Below are 27119 nucleotides of genomic sequence, written 5' to 3'. Positions count from 1 at the left end.
TTGGTCTTTAAAGAAATCTTTCTTAATTAGACTGACTAAAAGGTACAGACTGAAATAATACTTTTAGCTTCTCACACAGAACAAGACACAAACCCCCCTAATGAGTAATACACTCTTCCTCTAGGACAATTAGCAACAATTACATCACCTTTATTTGACCCACAACTGGTTGAAAACACCAAAACACAATGGTGAGAGACAGCACACATTACACCAATAAGGATTCAGATTTGCTTGTATTTGAGAGGTCACTTATTTATTATGGATTTAAAACACAACCTTACTGTTATAATTAGTAATTATATTTCTACATCATAAAAAAAGAAGAGTCTGCGGGCATTGTTGTTGCAGAATATGCTTAAATCGGTATTCCCTGTCTGTAATTAACCATGATCCCCTCTCTCATCCCTATCCTCGCGGTTGAGTCTCATGTCTTCTCCCGGCTTCCGTAGACATTCCTTCACTGTCAGTTAGTGTGCGGTGACAGACAACCGTCGTTGAGCCACCAACCCAGCTCCAAGTCTAAACTATGGAGGAGATTAACAACATTGAAGTCGTTCCGTGCACAGAGTCCGACTATCTGAAACCGTTCAGGGTGCACTACAACCAGGTGAGTGTATTTCTGCCTGATAACGGTTGACAGAGGCTGCTGGATGCTGTAGGCTAACCCAGCCCTCCCCCCATTCATTTTGCAGCTAGCAAGGCTAGCACAACATGAATGAATTATGACCTTAAACACAGACGTTGACAGCAACAGATGTCGTTACTTCCACCGCAGTGACACAACCGCTGTATTCGTATATGTTTTCATATACGCTGGTTCGACAGTTGTCGCTGTGTGTTGACGTGAACCTGAGACGGCTAAGAGGCAGCTAGAAGCTAACATGCTAACGGTAGCCTGCTGCAGAGGTTTTTTTTTTCTTAGTTGAGCATCACGTTAACGTTAGCACATGCTTTACATTAGTGTAAGGAGGTATGGGTAACACGGTTTAGCAATGTGCATACCAAGGAAAGATGTTTACCGTCTGGTGAGACTGGTTGATGTTCTCTCTTAAATTGGCCTTTTTGTGAATGCAGTCTGGTTGGTGTAGGGGTCTGCGGGTCAGAGGTCTTGACAGGTCAGGTTTACACTGAATTAAACTGCCCAATTATATGAGGAACACTGTAGAGCCTTGCCTGTTTAAGGTTTTGTAGTCTTAAACCTGCTCTAAATATTCAGTTTACCACACTGAGTGAAAGTCCAGGATATGAAATGAATGAAAGAGAAATATACATATGGATCAGGACAGGTGCAGTTTTTTACATGGCAGTCAGATTATTAAAACATCTAGCAAGTCTCTTTGTCTTACAGTTACTCTCAGATGGGATCATTATTTGGTTATTGGTCAAAGTTTGAAAGAGCATGTTGTCATATTTTCACAGAATATGGAACAAAGATAGATTTACAAAGTCATGGTATCTGATAGATAGAAACAGAAGTAGGTGATAACAATCTTAACCTTAAATACCACATTTTGTTGTCATTGAGCAGCTCCAAAAATATGAGGTTCCTGTCAGAAAGGTGAACCATACTGGATACTGTTCCTTGAAAACCCAATCACATTTTAGTCCTGTTTACCTTTGCTGTGAGAGAGGTTGATTTGATTTGATTTTGATGTTTTATTTTGAGATTTGTTGACTGCAGTAAGATTGTAGAGTAGGGTTGCAAGAATCATCATTCGCCAGGAAATGAATTGGCATATTCTGATGTCCAAATAGTCATTTTAATTTTTTGTTTCCAACTTCTTCTTCTCTCCTTCTGTAGAGGGCTTGTGGGTGCAGGTATAGTCACTATCCATCCATCCACTGATTCATCTATCCTTATTTGGCTGCTTATTCAGGTCATGATTGCAAACAGGGCAAGCAGAGTGGATTTTCTATAACTGTGCATTTAATCAAAGGAATTCAAAAGCTGTCACATTTCATAATAACTGTCTCAGTGTTAATTGCATGTTGAAAATGAAAAGGTATGAAATTACAGCCCTAAAGCATCATCCCAAGTTAATGTTACCTTGGTTAGTTTGTCTGATTTTTGTAGATTTGTTGTGTAAAATGTGTCTCTGTACTAAAAGTGTGATGACTGTGCGTCCTGATGGTCTCCGGCAGAGTGAGAAATGCTTCTTTACCCAAACATAGGCAGCAGTCCAGGATGAATTTATTTTTAGGTTTAAAAATATTTGTGCAGGTTCTCTGTTCCTGGGTTATAGAGTTGACTTCTGTTGTGTAAAACCTGAACAGTGACAGAAGCACAGAGGAAAAATGCACAGACGTGATTATTACTTACACTGTAGACGATAAGAAGATGTTATTTAACCTTGTGTTATTGACAAAGTTGGTAAAGAAACTGCAACTGGTGTACATGTATGATGTTCTTTTTTAGTGTTTCCAGTACATTAATTAGAAAACTCAAGCACCAGGACTCACACCTGTGACAGTGGGGAGGGGGTTAAGCTTGTCAGGAGAATGGCGTAACGGGTCAAGACAGCAGATGGACGACAAAAGAGGCGATGGTGGACTCCCTCTTCATCCCGTCCTGCCCTCTCTTTTATCCTCGTCATCTCTCCTCTGCAGCTCAGGAGTGGTTTTGTTCAGGGACTCCCCACAAAGGATTTTCATTCACACTGAGGGAGCATCTCTTCCCTCAGACCTTTCCTTTTTTTAATGTTCACGAGTACATCTGCAAGCCTTAGCCACCGGTCACTAACTGAAATCTACTCACACCCTCTGAAAGTAGATGTGTAAGATGATGCGTAAGAGGCTCTTTCCATCATTAGTGTTTATTGGTGTTTCGTCTCCTCTCCTTCTCGCCTTGCTCTACAAAGCAGGTGATTGTCCCTCGTTGACTCTGGGAAACCCCACTTAGCTCTGTTGCCTCGTGCTTGAATCACGAGTTGATACTTAGAGCAGGATAATTGCCTTCCATTTATTCATTATAGTAATTTGAATTATTCATCTGGAATTATTTATCCAGTGTAGTGTACAATCAGTGGCCCCTCACTCCTTCAATGAATATGAGATCTATTATTAAAACACACATTTTCTCTCAGGAATAGTTGTTTATCAGCTTGAGCTTGAATCACGGCAGTTAAATGGGTATAAGAGTGTATTTTCTGTAGGCGGGGAGATGATTATCTGTGTGGTTTAAAACTTTGATTCAAGGAAGAGTGACATTTCAGTTAGATTATTTATTGACTTTCAGTGGAGCTGTAGCTTATTTATTAATTTTTTTTTACAAAAATCAGTTTGAATTCAAAGCAAACTGTGATTAAAGTGAAATGAAGTTCTTGTTTTGCACAGTTTTGTGTGAAGAATAAGAAAAAAATGACAGTGGAAGTTGATTTTAAATTAGTTTACCATATCATGATATATATTGAAAATGCAAAAGTATTTTTTAGTAATACTGTAATACTAATCAGAGTCCTGTCCACCGGCTACTAGCAGTTGCAGATGTTCAAAATAACTAATTTCTCTGTTGAATTAAATGGAAATCTGAATTAAACCAGTCGACCTATCAGAAAATAAGATTTAAACAATAAGATTAACCACTGTCCAAAATATGTTAAATGTTTTTAGGAGCTATTTGAAACTGTAAATTACCTCCTTCAATAACCAAATCGTGTTTTAAATGTTGCTGCTAATGTTGGCAGTGCTAGCAGCAGCCATCTTTCCCTGCAGGTTAACGTCCATGCGCCCGTGTTAAACGTGGTTACGCTCTGCTCAAATCGAGTGGTTATGTGCCAGTTAATTCTGACACAGCCTACATACAACCTTATTTTCACGAGATGTCGTCTGTCCCACTTTCCAACATGCTGCCATGCTGGTTTACAACATCTGGGCATTAGCGCGTGGAGAGGGGGGCTGCTGTCAGTCCTGGCTGGTAGCAGGTGGCTGTGTATCATCCTGGATGTTACAGTTATAGCGTTATATGTTAATAAAACACTGATAGTTACTTTAACCACCTTGTGTTTTTGGTGCACATTACGAAGAGTAGCAACATTAAATCATCTAGCCGACTAATCAGGCACATCCCTGCTTGCACCTTTTGATTATTTTCATTATGTATTGATGATTGCTGATTAAGATGAAGGTTGATTAGATCTTCAGTTATTTTATTAATCATTTAGGTAGTTAATTGGTTAGTTGGTGGCACTTTGGATTCACTGAACAGAATTAAAAAACAGACAGGGCTGAAACTCTAACTGCAATGATTTTTTGGTGATCATTTTCCCAGTTAATTGGTTAAGCTTTTGGTCTATAAAACATCAGAAAACAGTGCAAGATGTCCATCCCAGGTTCCCAGACTCCAAGGTGACATGTTCAAAAGTCTTGTATTGTCTGACTTGAAAAATACAACAACAATTAATCAATTGTCAAAATAGCTGCAGAATAATTTTAACCGATAAATCGACTAAACTTGTGCAGCTCTTGACTGACATTTTGTGTGTTTAAAAGGGGTTAAAACCAAAACAGGCTGTGGACACTTCCTTCTTGTAGTCAGTTTTGATTGGAGGGACATTCACATGTAAACTGACTTTATCTGATTTGAGGTTTACATGCTTTCTGTGGATTTCTCCGGAGGGCACAGTCACATGGGTGTGTGTGCTCGAAGTGAGTGTCCTTGACACCGTATTTGGCGCTCACACATAGGTCCCACTAACGAGGCTGTTTTAATGCTTTTAGATCCTGTAATTCAGCTTCATCAGTTTATGCAGGTGCACATGCTTTTGTCATTGTCATTTTTTGACCTCGCTGATCATTAACGCGTGTATGATACTCGTGCCGTCTTTGTTGAGGCTAGTGAGAAGACCGAATCTAAATCCAGGAAAAAAAAAAAAAACTGGAGAGCCCATGTTGAGAATCAAAGAGTTCTATTGTATTTGAGGAGGTAGTTGATTTTTTTTTTTCTTCCTGCTGCAGCTGCCAGCTTTATAGTGTAGTCAGCACAGGAGGTGTGTGCATGTGTGTGTGTGTAATGGTTATTAGACTTTAAGCACCTAAAAGATCAAGACCATACATCCCTCCCTACAATAGCCATTCACACAGGAGCATTTCTGATGCCCAAAGCCAGAGGGACCACATTAATTTCAAGGTCCTGCGTAGCCTGTTCCTGCTTCCCTTCCTCTCCCTCCCTCTCTCTCTCTCTTTCTTTCTCTGTCTCTGTCTATGTCTCTCTCTCTCTCTCCCCATGGGCTAATCTCTCTGTCGTAATCCATGTCAGCCATGATTTTCCCCGTCTTTCCCCCGGCCATTGAAGCTGTACCCGCCCCCCTTCTCTCAGCAAGTGGCCCGAGTAATGAGGGGAACCCCACCATCTGTGAGTGGTGACAGGATACCGGAGAGGGAGTGTGTGTGTGTGTGTGTGTGTGAGTGACACATTCATGCTGAGTAGTTTTACCTCATACAGTATGTGGCTGCTGGAAAAGCAAGGCGTCATCTTTGTTGTGTTTTAATTTAATCATTGCCAAATTAATCGTGCCTTTTTAATTACCGTAAACAAACAAGATGGTTACAGGACTCTGTTAGAGGCTCTAAGTGATAATATTGGTATTGTTGGTACTGGTGTTTTTTGAAATTAAGGCCACATTTCCTTTATCCTGCCATTTCCTTTTGGAGGGACAACATGTTTCCCTTCCCTGGAATCACTCTCTTTTCTTTTTTCTGTCACATTGTCACACCTTCACCCGTCTGCTGCAACCATGTTTAAAAGCTGTTGCTCCTGTTTACAGTGCAAGCAAAGGTGAAAAATGTTCTCATTCTCACTGTCCAAGCTGACGTCATCTGATGTCTTTTGTCTCTCTCAACAGTCCAAAACCCAAGGATATTCAGTTTAGTGTAATACTTACTTACTTATACTGCAAAAATGTTAAAAGGTGTTGGGTTGATGTTGGTTTGATCCTTCTGTGTTCAGCTGGCTGGTCTGAGGTGTGTTAGCATGGGGCTGGGGGTGTGGGGAGGAGGTTAACCTCTACCATAATGGGAGAAATGCAACTCCTGATAACTCCAAAATTGCCCGCCAATAAAAGGTATGAATAACGTGTTATGTCCCACCTTTAATCTACATCTGTGTAAGAGAGAGATACTGCTGTGTTACGTCTCTGATTCTGTCGTACCACCATGTTATCTAAAATTACACACTGGGGTGGCATTACGCTGGCTTTGTTTGGCTCAGTGTAAACGAGCAAAGGCAGGGTAACCAAGGGAATATAGTGTGATCTCTGTGTCTCCTAGTTTTTCTGGCAGCAATAGTAGAAGACAATACAACATCACAACCATTATCATTATAAAATGGGAACTTTTAAGTGGAATTTGTTGTGATTTAAAAGTCCACTTAACGCAGAATGTATCTCAACTTTTTTTTTTGAGTGTAATATAATATTTTAGTCTGTGCTTTTATATTTCTATTTTTTATATGTGTTTATTTTACGAAACAAATCACGGAACAGAAGTGTGATGAGGGCCAGTTTTTCCTGTATTAATTGTCATTTCTTGGTCCTGGTTTTAACAGGAGAAAGGGTAGTACTAGTATCTATATTATCATTTACTCATGCAAATACCCCATAATTTACCTGTAAAAGCTCCACTGACAGGAAAAATGCTCTGCCTCATACATTATTCAATAACCACTCTTTATAAAGCAACAAGCCACGAGAAGTGCAGCCCCGCCTCAGTAACGACACGAGTGATTTATCACACACACACGCCTTCGCACTCATTTTGCTTTCATCGATGAAAAGTGAGAGGGGTGCGGCCGGCTTGGCCTCACGGAGGAATGATTTGCGTGTAAGACACTCGCACACTTGTTTGACATGACAGGATTTTTTTTTCTTTTTTGGAGAGTAGTTACACCAGCGCAGCCAGAGCATCTTTTCATGACATGAATGCACAGGGAGGAGTTTTGATGATATCAGCGCTTTGCTTATGGTTGACAGTGAGAGAGAAGATGACAGGCATCATCACGTGTCTTTACCTTTGCTTATTATAGGCTTTTACATCATAACCGTATGCATTCATGGAGTATGAACATGCGGTTTTAATTCTCGTAGATAAACAGTATCAGCTTGTATTTATCGACTTATATACACATCATATATTACAGTGTGTGTTTAGGGCTGCAGCTAATGGATACTTTTAAACATTCAATTACTTCTTGACCCATTTTAGTTCATAAAATGAAGAGAGTTGCAATTGATAGATTTTGTGTCATATTTAGCGTTTAAAAGTGTTTCATCTCTAATAGGGCTGCAACTAGTCTTCATCACTGATTAATCTGCAGATTGCTTTCTGGATTAATATATAAATCCCTTCTTCCCATCTATGAAATGTCAGTAAATATGGACAAATTCCTGTTATAGTGTCCCACAATTTAGGGAGATATATTTAGATTGTTTGTTTTTTAACTGTCAAATACAATTTATTCAGTGTGTATATATAACAAAGAAAAGTGAATGTTTGCATGTTTTACTTGATCAGTAAATGAAATTTCTTTGTTGTATTTTGTTCACTGTTATGATGGAAAGATTGCACTCAAATTGTACAGTCTCAGAGAGTTTCTCAGCTCAGTATGCAATGTACAGAAGTCTCACATGAGCCTGACGTAGCTTTAACAGTATGTAAAGATGACACCATTGTAATATCATAACTAAACCTACACAAACTTTGGCTTCATGCTCTCATTTCACGCCACAACACAATAGTTAATGATGCATGAACAGCATTATGTTAGCTTGGCTTCACATCGAGGCCCTGTGGTTGTGACCTGCTGGGTCATGCACCAGTCGTTTGACTGTTTGTTGACATGGTTTACAGTACTCTTCATTAACTGCATCTCTCTCTCTCTTTTTTCTGTGCTGAAACTTGAATGTGCAACAGAAACTGGGTAAAGTGCGAATTAGTTGTGGTTTTTATGGCTGGAGATGAGGTTTTGTTGATAAATCAGACAAGGCAGTGCAGTACTTTCCTCAGACATGCTCCTTAGGTACACTTGTGAATGCATTACACTGCTGTCAACTGAAAACGCCACTTAACATAGCAGTGATTTATGAAAGACAAAAAAAAAAACATGTAATCTGATGTGATTAAGAAATTATTAGACCATTAATCAACAATTTTGATAATCAAGTGATCTTTATAAAACAAAACTGTCCAACATTTGCTGGGCCTAGCTTCTAAAATGTGTGTTTCTCTGTTTCTTTGTTTTTATTTTAAATTAAGTACAGTTCAAACTGTCAGTTGAACAAAGCTGGTAATTCAAAGACACAACACCCAAGGGAATTGTTTGCTGACATTTCCTCAATCAAACAATTAATTAAAAAATCCAAGCAAATCAAAACAGATTAGTTGATAATAAACATAAGTTGCAGTAGTATCTGAGTATGCTATGTTGTGTCAAGAGATGCAGATTAAACTCCATTTTGAGGCCACAGTTTGTGGCATTTGGTTGCATGGTATTGCCCAGATGTCCCACAACGTATGTATTTCTACAGCATCAGAATTAATCTGAGAAATTTTTAGTTTTGACAAAGAAAAAAGTGTTTGCACACACCAGAGAGTCTTGGGTGAAAGGAAACAAACTCCTGAACAATCAGTCAGTTGTAGTCAAAACTGCATGTAAGGGTTTATTCCCTTTAGATCGAAATCTTAACATCACCCGATGTAGCTCTAAGTACATCTTTGGCACAGTAGCACATCCTAACTCAAATCCTGTTGCTACAACACTAGCTCTATTATGTCTGATTCTATCAGTGCAATTAGCTTGCCATTTCACCTCCTCCCATTTCTTGGCTGGCACTGAAACTGCACCAGCGTGCTCACACACAAGAAGGCACATCCATTGTAGGTGAAATAAGCCTTTTCTTGTAAAGCTGTCATCTACGGGTCTGAAAGAGCTTGTGGGTGGAGAGGAGATGTAGCCTAAATTTGAATCAAGGCCATATTTCCTCAGGCATAGGAAATGTAGGCCAACTTTACCATATTTATACAGCATGTAATGTGGAGAGAAGAAGTTAATGATTCAGTTTAATTCACACATCTTTGCTGATGTGATGTTAAGGATAAAAAAAAGTCAGATTATATTGAATGGGATTTTGCTCTTGTCTCTTCCCTGTTCTGTGGCACTCAGCTCTTATGGTTCTTACCAGAGTAAACCTTTAAAAACAGGTCATAAAGCTATACTGTTATTGTTTTTAAAAGGTTAACTGATGTCTTAAACAGCTTGCGACTGCATTTTGTTGCAGATGTTACTCAGACAGGAGGAGATGCATTTGCCGTGGACTATTCTCAGCCACTGGACTTGTCCCTTCCTCTGCTGTGTAATGGTGCGCATAGTTAGTTGAATAGCTGCTGCTTATTGGGAAATCACTGTATATGGGTGTGTTTCCCATAAATGTGGTTATTGTAACTCTATTGGTCATGCTAATTTTGGTAACTTAGCATCTCCGAAATAGCAAAGTTTGTGGGGTGCTCCCAGTCTGAAGTGGTGGGTGCCTACCTGCAGTGGTCTGAGGAGGGGCGACACAAGAGGGGGCTGTGCTGGAATATGTCTGATCTGTGGTGGCTCCACTTGACCTCAGGGTACTCTCCGAAGTCTTGTAGAGCCTTGATGAATCAGTTGTTTTAGCGGCACACACAGGACCAGGCAGAATAGACAGGTGGTCATAATGTTTTGGCTCATCAGTGTAGGTGCAGCTCTTCATCTGATCTGCTCACTGTGACTACTCCCGGATGTAGACTGTGGGTATAAGCCACATGGCATTCTCCTTCCCTCTGCTTCCTGCCTGTCACCATTGTCAAAATCCCCTTTCTTATGGTAAACAACAACATCCTCTGAGCTAGCAACCTACACGGTAATGAATTTTGATGAAGATTTGGATCGTGCAATCACACAGTTGACACTCTTTAGCTTTTCTTTGTGGCTTTTTCTTTGCGGGGGAGTCAGCCATTTTAATGACAGCAATCAACTCGTCACGTGCAAATGTTCCACCACCCCTGAGAAGTATTTGTTAACTTCAAACTAGAAGTCAAGTGAAATGAGGTAATGCATTTCACATCATTTTGATTTTCCCTAATAGAGTTTGGCTACCTGAACTGCACGTATCTTCCCTCGCTTCACGTGATGTGAATGAAAATGAACCAGGCTGATTGTGCCTTTTACACTTTCTGCAACGTGATGAGCCAACACTTTCAGACAGTGTGTGTGTGTGTGCGTGTGTCACTGCCCACATATTTAAGATCTCTGTGTGTCTCTGGTGATCTCTTTTGTGCTGGGCGCACACCTGCGTCTGCAGTTCAATTGTAATTGTGCTGCTGGAAATTTACTGGAGCTTCATATCCTGTTGATGTGGTGATGTGACCACAGGGCATAAAAACACTTAGTTACAACAACTTCTGTCACCTTAGCTGAATAATTACAGGACGTGTTTCAGCATTTAGTCATCAGGAATCTATCCCTGCAGGTCAATCCAGCTTGTGAAGGCCCTTTTTTTCTATATATGTATTTTGGATGGAGTGTGCATCCTTATCTGACTGAGGTTAAATAAGAAACAATCACTGCACTCCAGAAGTCTGAGGGGGCCAGGGGGGTCAGTAAAGAAAAATCAATGCATATTGTGATGTTAATAAGACGAAAACACCAGTTTTAATTCACAGAAAGTTCCTAAAATGTTTCCCTAATCTCTAATGTGATGTAGTTTTATGGTTTTATAAACACTAAAGTTTGCGTTTTTCATAGTTGTGCTTGTGGTTGACCTTAAGTTGAATAAGTTTTTCATCTGATGTAGGCACAGTGCTTCTCTTTCGCTTTGCGTCTGCAGATGTTTTTGTTAGGTGTGGTTTGTGATATTACTTTTACGTGCCCAAGCAGGCATCAGTTATGGGGGCAGCTGTTGCCTTTACAGTAATCACGTTATATAAATCAGAGATGATTTGACATCCTGCCATACAAGTCGCATGCAACAAAGGGAGTGAGGCGCTGTGGTACACTGAATGCATCTTACTCCACCCAACTACTGTCTCACCACAGTGGAGTCTAATTTGTGTTTATTTATACTGTTTATTTTGTGTTATTCCTTCACAGAATGGCACAAAGAAATCCTGGGACTTCATGCGAACCCATGACAGGTAAACACATTTTATTCACTATTGCTGGATGGAAGCAGTGCCTCCATCCACTCTCTCTGTGTGTCCACACATAAACACACACACTGACTGTCAAAACCATTGAAAAATGGGCTCACAAGTAAAATAGGCCCAAAACAGAGTGGAGTTTGGTTTGTACAGCCGCTTCTTAAGAAGGTCTGCCAGAGGATTGGCTCTGAAATGTAAAAAAAACAGCAGCATGTTCATCATGTTAGGAGACATTTTGCAATCTGAGGAGCTTGTCCCTAAAGTATTTGAATCTGATGTAGCTCTCAGGGATCAACAGATGAGGATGAATTTGGTGATCTGTGCTAAGGAGCTTGATTTGCACCAATCCTGACCCATACACTGTGTGTAACTCTTAAATCTTACTTCTTCTCTCCATCCTTTTCCTGTGGATGTTTTTGCAGTCTAACTAAGGTACAAATTTCAAGGGGAGGACTGTCTGTCTTTCACAAAAACTGCTGTATTTTTACAAATATTTTAGGGGGTTTTCTGGTGCAGTATAAAAAATGTGAATGTAATGAAAAGCTTTATGTTGATGCTGCGTGAATACTTTGACAGAAATCCAGACCAAAGCAGACCTGTACCCGTAGCTCTAAGCATCCTCTCCTCATGGTGTTTTTATTCCTTATCTGTCCTACACTGGGACGATGGTCAACCCAAACAGACCTTGTTTTTTGGGATCTAGTGCCCTGTTATTCTACTTGGAAATGGCTATAAATGTTTGAGCCTCACAGGGGACACTGTGAGAGAAATATCACACATTTGTGTCAAAGCTTGGGTTCCTCCTCTCTGTTTTGCTCAGGGTACCATAATGCCCTGAGGTAAGTCTCAGGTCATTTAAGCCCTCTTTCCTCCACCCCTGACCCCAAAAAGAGGTCCCTGTGAAAAATAGTCCCACTGAGACAAAGGCAGTAAAGAGAAAATATCCCATGGGAACATCCAGCTATTCCTCAGGTGGAAATTCCGCTGAAGTGTTATTCCCCTGTTAGCGTGTATTGAATGGACCCAGGACTGTTTTGCATTTTTGTTTAAGCATGCGTAACTTTTCTTCTCAGCAGGCTTCATATTGGTCTATACCTCTGAGTAGCACCAGTAAAAAATGCAAAAGACAGATTTGAGCAAAGAACACGTAAGACGTCATGGGAGTTCACGGAAATATTTTATTTGGTGAATAGCTAAATGAAGACTGTAGGTTTTGAAACTGATTCCTTGTGGAGTTAAGACTCCTCATCGTTAAACAACAATCATTTGGGAACAAGTTTCACCTTTCAGCTCAACCTGATATTACTCTACCAAGTGAATGCTAATAGTTAAATACTTCTGGTCACTTGAATTTACAATTGACAGAGCAAACTGAGTTGAACAAGCTTCAGTGGTTCTTTAAGATGTTGATGTTGCATTGACTATTCAGATGGTCACTGTTACTTTGACACCATCCATCAATCCTTTCATTTCCCACCAGTTATCTGGCTGGGAGTCCAGTGGTAACATTATAAGCAAGGTGGCCCAAAAGTTCTTCTTATGAACCATGTCCTCCAGCTCTTCTAGAGGGACGGCGTCATGAGCTTTCTCTAAATTTACAAAAACACATGTAAACCAGCAAACTCCCATCCACATCTTACTCTTGAGTCTCCATTTATTTGAGTATTCATCTCTCATCAGCCAGTTAATACATGTGGAGGGTGCACATCATTTTATGTGTCATGATTGGGATTAGTTTGGATCAATCTGTAATGTTGATAATGTTCTGACACTGAAAGCTTTAGGCTGGAATCAGTACTCACCTTAGTCCTGCTCCTCTTATTTGTGCCATAACCCCGTTTTTCCCGCCGTCCAGCCAGAAGCCCTGCAGAGAAAGCTTAACGGTGCATGAAAAGTCTTGAGCGTCCGTTTAGCCTGCCTCTTGGTTTAACCATTAGAACAAAATTTTTTTCAGCGGGAAGCTGCAGAACAGCAGTAATGGTGTGGAACTGCACTACAAGACCCAGACCTCCCTCAGGGGACAGCTTTCATGCTTCAGGCTTGTGTGGCCCACTTCTGGGCTAAATCTACCACATTACCTTGTCCATTGTGCTCCTCAGTGGTGATGCTCTTTCTGTTCCAGCTGTAGATTTCTAAGAACACTGGTAATGGTTTTTGCATTGCTTGAATGTTTCTTAGACACCTTCAGAAGATTTTAGGAGGAACGTGTTTTTTAAAGGAAAAAAAGAAAATTTTTGAAACAAATTCTTGTCAGAAATCAAAAGACTAAGACTTAAATAATGGCATTATACTGTAAGTGATGCTGTGTTGAACTCTGATGCACAGAGGATGGAGAACTAGCTTTCTGTACATTTTTGTAGCTTGTGAGTTTGAGATATGAGACCCTGAAGGCCTCTGTATACTTCAAACAAACTAGTTTGTGTGATGTGTTGCTCTGCCGTGACCATCCATTTTCTGCCACTATCACTATCACTATCATCCAGGATAGTGCTGTGGTGGCCTCAGGTTAAGCGAGGCAGCCCAGACTTTCTTCTCCCCAGTGATGTTTTCCAGCTCCTGCTGGAGTATCCTGAGGTGTCCAAGGCCAGATGAGATAGATAATCCCTGCAGCATGTTCTTGGTCTACCTGGTGGTCCTCTACCAGGGTCCAGAGGACCTTTAATGGGAGGTGCCCAGGAGGCGTTCTGATCAGATGCCTGATCCACAACAAACCACTTAAAGAATTCTGTCTTTTGCATCCTTGTAATATCTTAAAAACAGGGATGATGGTGCACACTTGAAGGCACTCATCATGTTATCCACAAATAAAATGTGTGTTTGATGAAAACCCAACCCCGCCCCTGATTCTGCCTTTGGCAACGGGGCTTCAGACACTGGTATATGATGTGATAATCACTTTGTTTGAAGCATAGTTTAAAATGGTCCAGAGGGTTTTCAATCAGCAGCCATTCCTCACACATCGCAAGCAGTTGTTGGCAAGGCCAAACAGCAGCAGGACTTTAGCATCATCAAATTATTGAATATTGGCCAGCGTAATTAATTCAGAAATTTTAGATCACTTTACTTCACTGAAGGTTAAATGACACCTGTAACACCTGATAGAGTTAAAATAGAAGTATTTAAACAGGCAGGATAAAGCGGGTCAGCTGACATTCTTGCATACTGTTGAAAACACACATTGGACTTTAAATATAATTATTACAGATATTAAATCAGTATCCCCGGTGCTGCAGCTAGAAACATGTTGTAATAGCAATCTCCTGGTTCCCTCTCACCATGGGAAAGACAGGGCAGGGCTTCCTGCCGCCTCAGACACATCCGCTTTCCCAACACAGACCCCAAGCCTCAAGTCTCCACTGGCAGCGACAGTCACACTCACATGCACACACACTCAGAGCAGTGACCTACCTGTATGTATACAGTTCACTATCACTCTGACCCTCCTCCTCCTTATTCTATCTCCACATCCTGCTCATTGAGAGTCACCATTTTAATCTGGAATGATGCCGTCCTCTTATTTCAAGATTTTTGTAATTGGTTTTATTTTAGTTTAGTTTATGTTTTATATCCAAAAGGTCAAATGTCACTTGCATGGTGACGACATAATGATCTGCGAAAGCACTTTTCAGGCCATTTATTCAACGCCGTAACTCAGTAACATAAAAGATTGTGACCATATTTCCTGCAACTTGACAGGTTGGCGGAGGCAAACAATTATCAATTATCGAGATTCGTCTTCACATGCACAGCCAGAGAATACATGTGGATCCACTGTCCCAACATGCTGGATGTGTCCTGGGCAGACACAGACAACTAGTGATTCCATTATAAGGAGTTTTAAAACCTGATCCAGCCATAAATGACTGCCCTCTTGAAGCTAAAGTCTCAGATATGCTGGAAGACATTACCACATCAGTGATACATCTTTCAGGCAGAGATATGTGTTTAAACAGGTTGTCTGACCATGATATGTATTTATTTTCTCTTCTCCTCAGTGTATCAGTGCTGATCTTCAACACTACCTCACACTGTTTTGTCCTCGTCAAGCAGTTCCGTCCAGGTAAGTTTTCACCACACAAAGCAACAGACCAACAGCACTGTGTAATGCAGTTTATTCGCTTTCCTCTTGTCACCATCCTAGATCTAGATTGTTATATATCCTGTGGGCACTTTCACTAAAAAAGCAGCACATTACAATCCCTGTTTATTCAACTGGATCTCAGTAACAATGCAGACTCATAAATAGACCGCAAGAGGCCCCGTTACAAAGCAGCCTAACCTCCTTTGTTAGAAGTCGCCAGGGACCGTTCCACACCGCAGTGTGCTAAATTCAAGGAAGTCTGGGCACTGATATATTTTTTTCCACTCCTCTCTCATTGCTGTTGTGGGTGGGGGAAACTGTCCTTTATCTGAAAGAAATCAGAGTTTGTCTACAGCCAAGAATGGCATTTATTTCTAAACAGGGAGTGTACAATTTATTGGTCAGTTTATTGATATCAGAAAACAAACACATAGACATACTGTATGTTTGAGGTACGTGTTCAGGGTTTTCCCGAAGGAAATTAATTAGCATACTGTAAGTGATAAGTACAACATTTCTGACGTTAGCAGAGGCGCGCCTTATTTCAGGCAGGGCAGTATGCCTCCAGTATAAAACACTGCTGGAAACCCTGATGTTGCACTGATTTCACACAGAGTGAATTTTACAATCACTGGACAAAGTTCTTGTCTAACTTTATATGCAACTAAAAACTATTTAAAAACTCATTTCTCACTTTATATTTACAGCTGAAGCAGGGAAGTAATATTTGTGCTGTAGGGCTGCAAGGTTATTTTAATTATTTATCTGTTAATTATAATTTATTTACGATTTAGTCTATAAAATGTCCCACCACAGTTTTACATTGCCTGGGGGATGTTTTCAGATTATTCTTTTTATCCAACCACCAGTCGAAAACCCCAAAATATTCCTTTCACTTTTTTGCTTTTTTTACATTTTAGAAGCTGAGAACAGAAAATAATTTCTTGCAAATTAACTCTCTTTCTATGGATGGAGTATTTTATATATAATAGCTAAATGCCACTAAAGGAATATAATGTCAATATTCAAAACAAAATCCACAGTAATATAATAGTAGAATAATTTCTTGCTTCCACCCAGGTATGATAATATATTCTCTCCTTTCCAGCTGTATACATGTGTGAGTGGGAAAGGACCAAGAGACAGCTGCCTCAGTCTGCTGAGAAAACCGAGGAGGGCGCCACCGAAGCCGCCACCCCCGAGACTCAGGAGGGCCAGTCGGCCTCAGAGGGGGAGAGCTCTTCTCAGTGGCCCCTGGCCTCAGCGGGTGTCACCTACGAGCTCTGTGCCGGGCTGGTGGACAAACCCAACCTCTCGCTGGAGGAGATCGCCCGGCAGGAGGTGCTGGAGGAGTGTGGCTACGATGTGCCTGCTTCTAAGCTGAAGAGGATTACCTCTTACAGGTTAGCCGATCGCACATTTGTGTGTAGGACAGTGCTTTTCATTGTCTTTTGAATGTCTGCTTTAGTTACATACACTCTACACACTTTCACGTCCCTTAACAATTAGTATCCTGTTGTCCTATTTTGTGTAATTTCTGTGTAATGTATAATTTCTGAACCCCCTTCAGCTACGTTCACTCACACATACATAACCCACATTTGCAGCTTTGTTTCTTTATTTCGACTGAAATTGAATTAAAAGGTAGCATTAAAAATGTCTTTCAAAAGTCTTACAGTGATCCAGATGATGACGTTGTGTTCATTGACCCTTGTTTCTCTGGTTAAAAACACCAAGCTAACAGAGTTTTCTAGGTTAAGAATGGGAAATGTCATGTTCCTGTGCTAGAGACAGAAAAATCCCTACAGCCATGAAAAACAATAACAGAAAAGAAGTCCACAAAAATGGCAGCTGGCATCGATGAGATCGACAGGTCAACTTGTATAAACAGCAGAAATAGCAAGTGTTATATCACTATATATATTTTTGTTATCATTGTAAAACTAATGCTCCTAGCAACCACTTCTGCAGCATAAAGCAAAGTTATATCTGTCTCCATTAATCCTCACATTAGTCATTGTCGTCAAGCGTGACGAGGTGACAAGGTGTGTGATTTGGTTTCTACTCTTCCATTGGTCAAATTAGGATCCTGAGATCCTAATTTATAAAGATAAATTTAAGGTGTTACTTCAGATTTGGCTGTCTTTATCTACCGAGAGGATGGATCAAAATACCTCGGTTAAAAATATATCAAGCTCGAAAAATATACTTTAAAGTCAGTGACTGTTTTTGGAGCAAGTTCAAAATAATAAAGTGCTGAGGTTATGTAAGGGAGCTGAAAAAAAGCACTGGGCAACCATCCATCTTTGTCAGTGTATTATTATCAAGCTGCAGCGAGACCAGTTGAAAGTATCAGGAGACACATTAGACAGCAGCACCTGGAGCAGCTTTGATTGACGGTTCTCATAACTGTGTTTTTGATTTGACTTGCACACCTCCTCCAGCTTTGTTGGTGTCGTCTGTGGCCACTGTTGTGAGTTGGCTGCTCCTGTTAAATATATGGGTATCGTCTTAACCCTCATGATGCCTATGAGGGTGTTTTTGACAGAGGTGGACTGTGTGGTGACGCTCGGTGCTAATAGCCGGCAACCCAAGGTCACAGTCTTAAAATACTGGGAATGTAGACACCAACCATTTTTTCCCTTGTCCGTGTTTTCTCCATCAGGTCAGGTGTAGGTGTAACAGGCGCCAAGCAGACCATGTTTTACGCCGAGGTGTCCGACGACAACTGCGTGAGCGCGGGTGGAGGTGAGCCACGGGAGGGAGAGCTTATCGAGGTGGTCAAAGTCCCGCTGCACGAGGCCATGACGTTCGCCTACGACGAGCGTATACCCAAAACCATGGGCGTCATTTTTAGCTTCATCTGGTTCCATAATAACATGTCTCCCAAGTACAAGATCTCCACCAATGTGTAACTAGTATTAACCAACCCTCTTTCTACCATTTATTCTAAATTAAATCAAACACTGGCCCAGCACATCCACTCTTCCCCTTATGGCTCTTCATCCTGTGTTGCCTTTTTGCTTATTGGTACATGATGAAGGGTGGGCCCCTTGTCTTGTTGCCAGCAGGTATCTTTTAAGTTTTGTCCTGTTTACCTTTTTAAATTTTATGTGGTCTTAATATTTTTTCCTAAAAAACAAATTTGCCATAGCTGGTTGTCACTGGCACTTTTTTTCTCGTCTAGATTTTTTTTTTGTATTAATTTACTAATTTAATTTACTGTGCCATCTGTTACAAATGGCTGGATATCACTGTTTTATTTGCCTGCCCTTGATTAAAGGAATGCTCCACTGATACACTTTTTTTATCATGGATCTTTAATGTTAGCTTCAAGATATATGATGGACTGTGAAAAAAAAACACTTACCATTCTTCTAACTTGTTTCAACCATTTCTATGACACCAATTCTTCATTGCAAAACTTTATGCTGCGTTCAAGTCACATGGGAGTTATTGTAATTAATAAGTTTCCGACTTGTTAATAGCATAAAAACTCAAATATGTCCTGAAAACCAAACAAATATAACTCACATCAGCCAAATATATTTAAATAAAATTAAGCACAATTTTAATATATGAATTTAGTCTTCACAGTATTTTAATACAACAGTCTTGATGTCAGGAATGCTCGTAAGTCTTAGCTTATCTCTGGTCTGCTAACATTTTAGCATGCTAACATTAGCATGCTAGTCATAATCATGCAGACATTCCCACTTCCCTGACAAGAAGATTATTGCATCTAATATAACAATACACAGCATCACTCAAACTAACTACTGAAGACATAGAGATAAGGTTAAAAAGTCAGTGGCGTATTCCTTTAAGCCATGATCCAGTAATGCAAAAACTATGCTAGTAAATTGTGGGGCCTTGTAAACGACAGAGGTGTTAGGTGTGTTTTAACCACCACGTGTTCAGGCATGCCTCAATTAATTTCTCTGATCCACAGCCTTTAAGCAATACTTTATCACAGCACCCCGGGCTAAACAATCACTCAGCGTCGCTCAACTCTCAAACTCTCACGCCGTTAGAAATCTTTCATTAAGTCAAACCAGTCGACATATTAGCAGATTTTATTCACCACACAGGAAAAAAAAAGCATACACCTACCTCTGCACCGAGGGCCTAATTTCTGTCTTCAGTGTGTCGTTGTACTCAAGCACAATCCTGATTTGAAACATACTATAGTACAGGTCAGTTTAAGATGTAGTCCACTGAAATCCACTTCAAATGACATCCTGAACCAGATATTTTAACTCTAACACGTCAATGCACGACCCAAAATTTTCTTGTAGTAGGATTCTTTTTACCCTCTATTGCATATTTGTTTCTGAGATAAACAAATACAGTGAAAAAGATACTGTATAAAGTCTAAATCCTCTACTTTTCATCATTTTCATTTGAAGTAAGTCATTTCTTAGGTTAATTTTATACCTGGTGTGTAAGGTAAAGGTTTTGAACACATCAGTGCAGGTTTAGGAGCTTGTTTGGAAGGAGTTCAACCATCTAACAGATTGCCTTTAATCATAAATCATTTAGGAGGTCCAGTGTGATACATATTGGGTGGTCATTAACACACAAACCTAATCTCGCAAAGTTAATCTCAACAGCAGTTTCGCCAAAATCTCAGGTGCAAAATCATGAAACTTTTGGTCATATTCAGGGAAAAATCTCTGAATGTGACGATGACCAGCATGTTACTATATTATTATTATTATACTACAAAATCACTTGCAGTTTATAGGCAACAAAGTTCTTACTCTTCTTACTACAGTATATGTTAGTATTTTTCTTCATTCAAAAAGGGCTGGTATTTCATTTATTATTTAATATGTGACGAGACAAAAATTCCCCCCGACGCCTTGTTGTTTTGATAAAAATATGCAAGTATTGAGGCGAAGCCTGCAGTTTTTAGAAAATTGCTGCTCACTTTAAAAAAGAAACATGCCATTATTTATCCATTATAACTGTTAAGAGATAATAGGAGAACTACACTGGCAGATCATTGATTTCATGCCTAATCAGAGTTCAGCTCTTCTTGGTGCACCAGCAGAGTAGTGAGTTGTAAGCTGTTGAAAACTGACCTGCCTGAATAACTTGGTGGTTTGGTGAACTTAAATATGAGGGAAAAAACGCTGTGTGTTAATGATATTTGGTTATTATTTGTAAGAGCTTTAAGTGCAATGTTGATAACACCCAAACTTAAAGGTGTTAAAATGAAATCATACATATGTCTTACTAAACTTAAACAAATCCTACTCCCCATAGTGAAACTTACTGTCCGTGTACTTTTCTTCGCCCAGATTACATCCTCTGGTGTGAAAAGTAAGAAATATTCAATTGTTCTTTTCTGCTTTTTGAGCCTGAGGAACAGCTGACAATCAAATGTCAACATCTGTCTTCTTTTACCCATAATCCCTTGTGTTTTTGTTGGTCATTGTCTTTCATTGGTTTGTTAGATGTACTGTACGTCCTTGTCCCTGCTGAATCTCACAGTGGTTCTTTCTCAGTGCAGTTTGCGATGTTCTTATCTGCACAAATCAAAAGAATTTGAATGAACCAAACTAAAGAAGTTCGGTTTCACACGCTGAGTCAAATATTTGAGGAATAATTTCCGCCCAAACTGTGTAGGAGTATATACATATAATCCTTAAGCCATATTTAACTCCCCCTACGCCCAATCTCTACGCTTCTTTCTTTCCATCAAAGATCATTCCTTGATGTAGGATTGTCTAGTTTGCTGGAACTGCTTGAATTATTTTTTATTAATTATTGTATGTTAATTTCTTTGGAAAAAGAAATCTCTCATATTCTCTCAGGAGTAATGAGGTGCCCAAATCTGACTAATAGTAGATGTCCAACATTGAATCAGATTCTCTTTGTGTGTTTTAAATGCTTTTAAACTACAGGGTGTATCAACTTTAACAAGTTTAACATCAGGACACTTTGGAAAAATGTGGAAAGCACCTTTGGAAACTCATGAAATGACCACAGGAAGTTAAACTAACAGGGCTGTCATATAGGTCTTTTTTAACAGTATTTTTAAACTACACTTTATATCATGATAACTAGGCTCTGGAATATCTTTAAATGTTTGTTTTAAGCTTTCAGGAAGTTATTTATTTGGCACCTCATTCCCCTTATTCTCCTTTTTTCATCCACTTTCTTCCATGTGACAATCTTTTCTTTAGTCTTCAGGTGAATAAGGTCTACGTGGATCTCAGTAGTTTAATGGAGAACCTCACTGAACGATTTCCAATGGTGCTCACAGTTTTCCATTGTCTAGGTCTTGTCTGGTATGAGATGAACCCATGGTGGAAAATAGTGAAAATGGTTGCTTTTTATGTCTGGAACGACTCTTGAGAAAATTATTTGTTGCCCACGTTTAAACAGATCTTACAGGGGTTAGCCCCATGAAAAAAAACTAAACAAAAAAACCCTATGTACAGTCAGTTTGCTAAAATGAGGCCATCTACTTCTGATTTGGCTTGACCTAAAATGTGACAAACTAAAAAGCCATTTCAACTCTTATGGCCAGTCTGTAACTTTATGTGCCTGTCAATTGTGGAGAGCTGCCATGTGACTTCTCTTTTGGCTAAAATCTATCTCTTTTTGAGGAAAGTTGTCACAAAAACGAGAGGCTGTGTTGTTGCCTTTTCTGCGGGCTTGTCTCTGTGGGCAGTGTCAGCCAGTGCGCCAGCACAGGTGCATGTTCCTCCTCCGCACCTTCCCTCCAACTATTATTGTGAAAGTCGAGTGCATTTAGTCAGCATTACAAAAGACGTAGAGTAGCATTAATGATTGACACACTGAAAACAAAAGCAACATCCAGTCTAACATCTACTGCAACTGAAGCTCGATTGTTGCAGAGAATTCAGTTGCCAAAAGAAGCACAACCACCGTGGCAGCGCTTCAGGTTCAGCTGGTTCAGCCAGGTTCTTTATATAGGTGGTTAAATATATGATAGAAATTTAAATTTATGCTAGGCCTGTATTTTATTTTTGTTCAGCCTGTGGAGTCGAGATTCACTAGTTGATCTACTTTATCAGACCTGCAGTCTATTTTCTACTCAAGCATTTTTTATTAGTTTTATAAGCTGTTTAAAAGTGGCTGGTTTTGTATGATCTTCTTCAGTTTAACATTTCTGTGTGCTTTTCTGCATGAAAAACTAAAATTGGAGTTAAAGGCCAAACTTCGCACTCTGATAGTGTTGAATTTAGTCATGTAAAAGTCAGTAATACTGGTGATTGGCAACGTTTCTGGAAAACTTAGGAAAAGTTTGACATTTTGAGAAATGCAGTTATTCGCCCTTTTTGTCAAGAGTTGATCAGATTGACACCACTGATGTTTGTACAGTAAATACGAAGCTACACAGATGCAGTGGTAACCTAAAGGTTAAGGCACATACCACATGACTCCTCTAAAAGCAAAATGCCAAAAATCTTTTTTAACCCCCTGTAAAGTGGCAAAATGTTGTTTGTACACTTAAGTTTTTGTATAGATTAAACAAACAAGATACACTGTGTTAATTAATGAGCTTTAGGTGTTAACAGTTAGCTGCTAACTAGCTGTTTCCACTCTTTATTGCCCCTTTTATACAGCCTATCAAGGCAGGAATGTTGCACCTTTGTTCTGCCTCATTGCTCTGTATAAAACGTATGAACACAGAGTCGTGGGCGTTGTTGTTCTGCCTTTAAACCAGCAGCAGAGGTAGTCACGAACCAAATCGATGTCTCTGTAAAAGACAGAGCTGACACAGCTAAGGTGGCAGAATGAGGAGTCTTGACGCCTCCATGGCAGGATCTCTATTTAAAAGAGGCTAAAGCTAAGCTAAGTTAGCGGGCTTCTGGCTGTATGTACTTATTTACTCTATGAGAGTGTTAGCGTTCCTCTCATCTAGCTCTCAACAAGAGAGTGGATAAGCACATTTCCCAAAATGTCGAACTGTTTTTTTTATGTTTCCCATCCATGACAACTTGAACTTTTCCCTCTACAACACACTTTTGACAGTTTAAAGTGAAGTTGCAGACTGTGCTGCTGGTAAGCCATACACTACTTCTATTAAATATTCAGCAAAACTAATATTTGAGGTAAGTAAATGGTCGTATAATTCATTCTTGCCTGTGCTGGATATTAACCATTAGCCCAGCATTGGACATTTCTACCTCCATCACTCAGGCACGAGGAAAATATTTAGTGTCCGTTTGCTTGCTTCTAAGGCGTTGACATATCAGATTCTCAGACACATTTCAGAAACGTCAACACTCAGTCAAACTTCAATCCACTGGTACCAGATTTTTCTAGATGTATCCCCCATGGCTTTGCTGTAGTTGCTTCTTCAACTGTGATTGTTTTTTTCTTTTCTTACGTTAATGGTTTGTGCACTGTTTGATGATTTCTTACTGTATTTTCAGTGATCATGAGCTGAGCTGCAGCTTTATCATGAAAGTGTTGGTTTTTAAAGGTGCTATGTGTAGTATTCTCTAATTATAGACGATGTATTACTGTTAAATTAATCTTGGACCAGTATTCCTTTGTTTCATTAGACGTTTAGTGATTCTTGTTCATGAATCCTGGAAAAGGCACTTTTGATTTTGGCTGAAGTCCGCTCACCTTTGCTTCTTTATTTGCAGACTTATAGCTGAATATTCAGAAGCAACAGGGGGAAGATAATAAGATTTGCTGCGATGAAGCAGCTCACACTGACTGTAAAGCGTAGCACATGTTATTCTATAGGTAGTGTAATATTTAGTGAAAATCCTACACATAATACCTTTAAGTGAAAGAAGTATTATGATTTTTCTCATGGTTAAGACATAAAGAAATTTGTCCAAATTGTGATTTTTTTTCTCTTTCTGGTGTCTTACACTGAATTTGTGTTTTTAAAAAAATATTTTCTGGAAAAAAAGGTACAAACATAAACATTGCAGTTTAATGAATTTATCATGTATTTTAAGCTTTATTAAAAGTGTATACTCATTGTGGGCAGTGTTTTCAGTAATGTTTGGATTTTGTTAATTTATTACCTAAATGTTGAAATATTTAACTTTTAAAAACATGACACTTGGTACAAACATACAGTATATATTTAAATATGATACTTTGCATGTGCACTAACTGTGTTGGATTAAACTGCATTAAGTTGAAATAAAATGGGTTCGATGCCCAAAATGTCATTTTTGTTTTTGTCACTTTTATTAGTGGGAGAATATCACAGTTTTGAGTCTGTGCTATTCCTGTCATTTCTGTTTCTTAGAGGCACCTGACTGAGAATTTATGGATCAGCGGGAAAAAGTAGGATTTCAGCTGAGAGATGTGTAGTGACATTAACTTTAAGGTAAGAAAGAAAAACCAGGTGAAAGCACTAATGAGATTCGGCACAAAAGAGAAGGAGGTGTCTGCGTATCACACACTTTGTTTTGTTTTGAGACATTCCTCATTCCTCACTATTATGAACTACTAAACTAGAGTATGACTGCACCCACAGGAGAATCCATGCAACCTCTAAAGGCCTTAAATAATATGAACTAAATGCTTTTTAAGTATTAGACTCATTTTTCCAACATACATTGACTGATATCTGTGTTGCATGAATTCTTTGATCACTACAAATTAAGATTAATGGTACAACGAAAGAAGAAATTCTCTTTCCATCATTCTGTATGTGTTTTTAGAAGCACTGTTGGCGTTTATGATCCTTAACTATAGATTTTTTATTATTCTCTGTCTAATTTTTCTCATATAATACTTCTAAATTTAACTTAAACTCCCCCTATTTAGCATTTGCAGACAGTATAGGACGCACTTTAATGTAGTAGTAAACAGATTTAAGTGTTTATTAATGTATTTGTCAACAACTACAACTCCTCCCATGGACACTGTATAATATGGTAAAACACAGTCTTCATAGGAGAAGTATGACAAATAACGTACATTAATACTTATATAAATCTGCCGGCGGCCTTTATACAGCCAGCCAGTTGATATACATCATCTCTCCTAAACAAACACATCCTGATAAAACAAAACTAAGATGTTGATCAGGAAATAGGACGACAGGTTTACCGTATGTGAAGAATCCCCTGAGGAGATAAGTCAATGCACATAAAGGACTGAAGACCTGATCTTGATGGGCATCTTGATTGGTTTCCTAGAAATGAAAGCAGGGCTCTCACATTATAGCCAGTGGCAAAATAAAAGTTGTTGTACTGTTGAGATGATTTTATCTGAAGTGATTCAGCAGTGTAGGGAAACAGGAAGAATGTTTTCTTTCTTACAGAGTCATTGCTACAAAGACAAAAAAATGACATCAAGCTCTTAAAGCTCTACACATTGAGACTGGAATTCTTCATTTTAAAGTTGTCAATAATCTGCTCATTATCAGCTGACTTGTCTGCCAAGCGTGACTTCTCGTATACCACTTTCATTTTAAATCCTTTCCTTTTTCAAATGCCAGTACCACATGTCTTAAAAGCATGTTGCTTGGGAACAAAATGCCAACGGGTCATGCTCGCACTCCCTCACTACTTCAGTATTACAGCACGCCTCACTGCAAGAAGAGCACGACACAAACATCAGACTAGATACTCGACAGGTCTTCATTTCATATTCCTGTGCAGCGTTTTACCTTGAGAGCATTCAGGCTGAGAGAGAAGTGTTCCACCTTTGTATCCTCCACTTGCTTCTAGTTCTTGCAGCTGTTGCTTGGCGGGTTTTAAACAGGAGTCAACTGGTGGCTTATCGCTGGAACTGAGTTGTTGTGAAGGTAGCCAGGATAGGAAATACAGGGTATCACATCAAAACATGTCATGTTGTACATTTACATGAATATTATGGGTTGTTTACATCAGTTAACTCAGGACTTGGGGCTGTCCATCCACTAGTTGTTGGGATATTTCACTCTGGATCAGTTGGACTGACCAGTTTAAGGCAAATCTGAACCAGTTTCAAGGTCGAGGTGGTGGTAGTGAGTAGTTTCTTTGCAACTAATCATGTTTATTCTTACAGTGACTGTGTATGACCAGCAATTCTTTAAATATATCCTCCTCTTGTCACCACCCATCCATCTTTAGTAGGCTGGCAGGGATGGGTGGATTCATGTATGGCTACTTAAATTGCGTCGCTGCTGCTTTCATGTTGTAACTGGACACATGGGATGTCTCTGTTCTCCAGAGACCATCTGGATGTGTGTCACCACAGCAGATGGATCACCACCCTCTCTTTTCTGAATGCAGTCCATTCACAGGTGGGAGCTAAAAACCTGCCCTTTGAAGGAAAGACAAGATCCACCGCTGCAGTCAGACGACACGCTGGGGCGCACAAAGCCAGAGTGATTCCAGCACACTCTGACACACTCTCCATCTGTATGCAAATGAGACCATATAGTACATATGGGAAGGAGATGTGCTATTTCTTTCAGCTCTATCACTTGTAGGCAATACTAGAGTTCATTTTCTACTGTTGGATATGTAGCAGGTCTACTGGAGCCACTGTAGGAGGTGTTTACGGTACCTCACAACCACTTTGACTATTGTAAAGACTCATGCAAACAAGGCTTATGACATTTTAAAGCTAAGCTGTGTCTATTCAGGACACCTTGGCCTTGTCTCAGGTTGCATATGTCTATCATATGTCTATCAGGACAGGACAACCATGCTACCAACTCTGTGAAACCATACTTATGTTAGATTAGTTTTGCAGGTATGAAGTTACAAAAAAATATCGCCCAAAATGAAATTTTGACGAGATATTAGCGCTGGAACAAAGGTCAAGCGATGACCAAAGTCAGTGGGATTCGTCATTTGGAGACCATGACTGTCTGTACAAAATTTTGGGCCAGTCCATCCAAGAGTTGTTGAGCTCTTTCTCAAGATAA

At 39.6% G+C, this 27119-nt stretch overlaps 1 protein-coding gene across 1 annotated transcript; it reads left to right on the top strand.

Moving 5' to 3' along the window:
• Positions 1-398: 398 nt before the first annotated feature.
• On the top strand, positions 399-24420 carry nudt14 (nudix (nucleoside diphosphate linked moiety X)-type motif 14). The gene is made up of 5 exons (XM_018682519.2): positions 399-610; positions 11111-11154; positions 15156-15220; positions 16350-16644; positions 17907-24420. The coding sequence occupies exons 1-5, from the start codon at positions 530-532 to the stop codon at positions 18154-18156; spliced, it is 735 nt and encodes a 244-aa protein (XP_018538035.1). The 5' UTR covers positions 399-529; the 3' UTR covers positions 18157-24420.
• The last annotated feature ends 2699 nt before the right edge of the window (positions 24421-27119 follow it).

Source organism: Lates calcarifer, linkage group LG7_1, assembly GCF_001640805.2.
Source record: "Lates calcarifer isolate ASB-BC8 linkage group LG7_1, TLL_Latcal_v3, whole genome shotgun sequence".
Classification (NCBI taxonomy): Eukaryota; Metazoa; Chordata; class Actinopteri; family Centropomidae; genus Lates; species Lates calcarifer.
The sequence above is the reverse complement of the archived record's forward strand: the minus strand, read 5'-3'. Positions and strand labels throughout refer to the sequence as shown.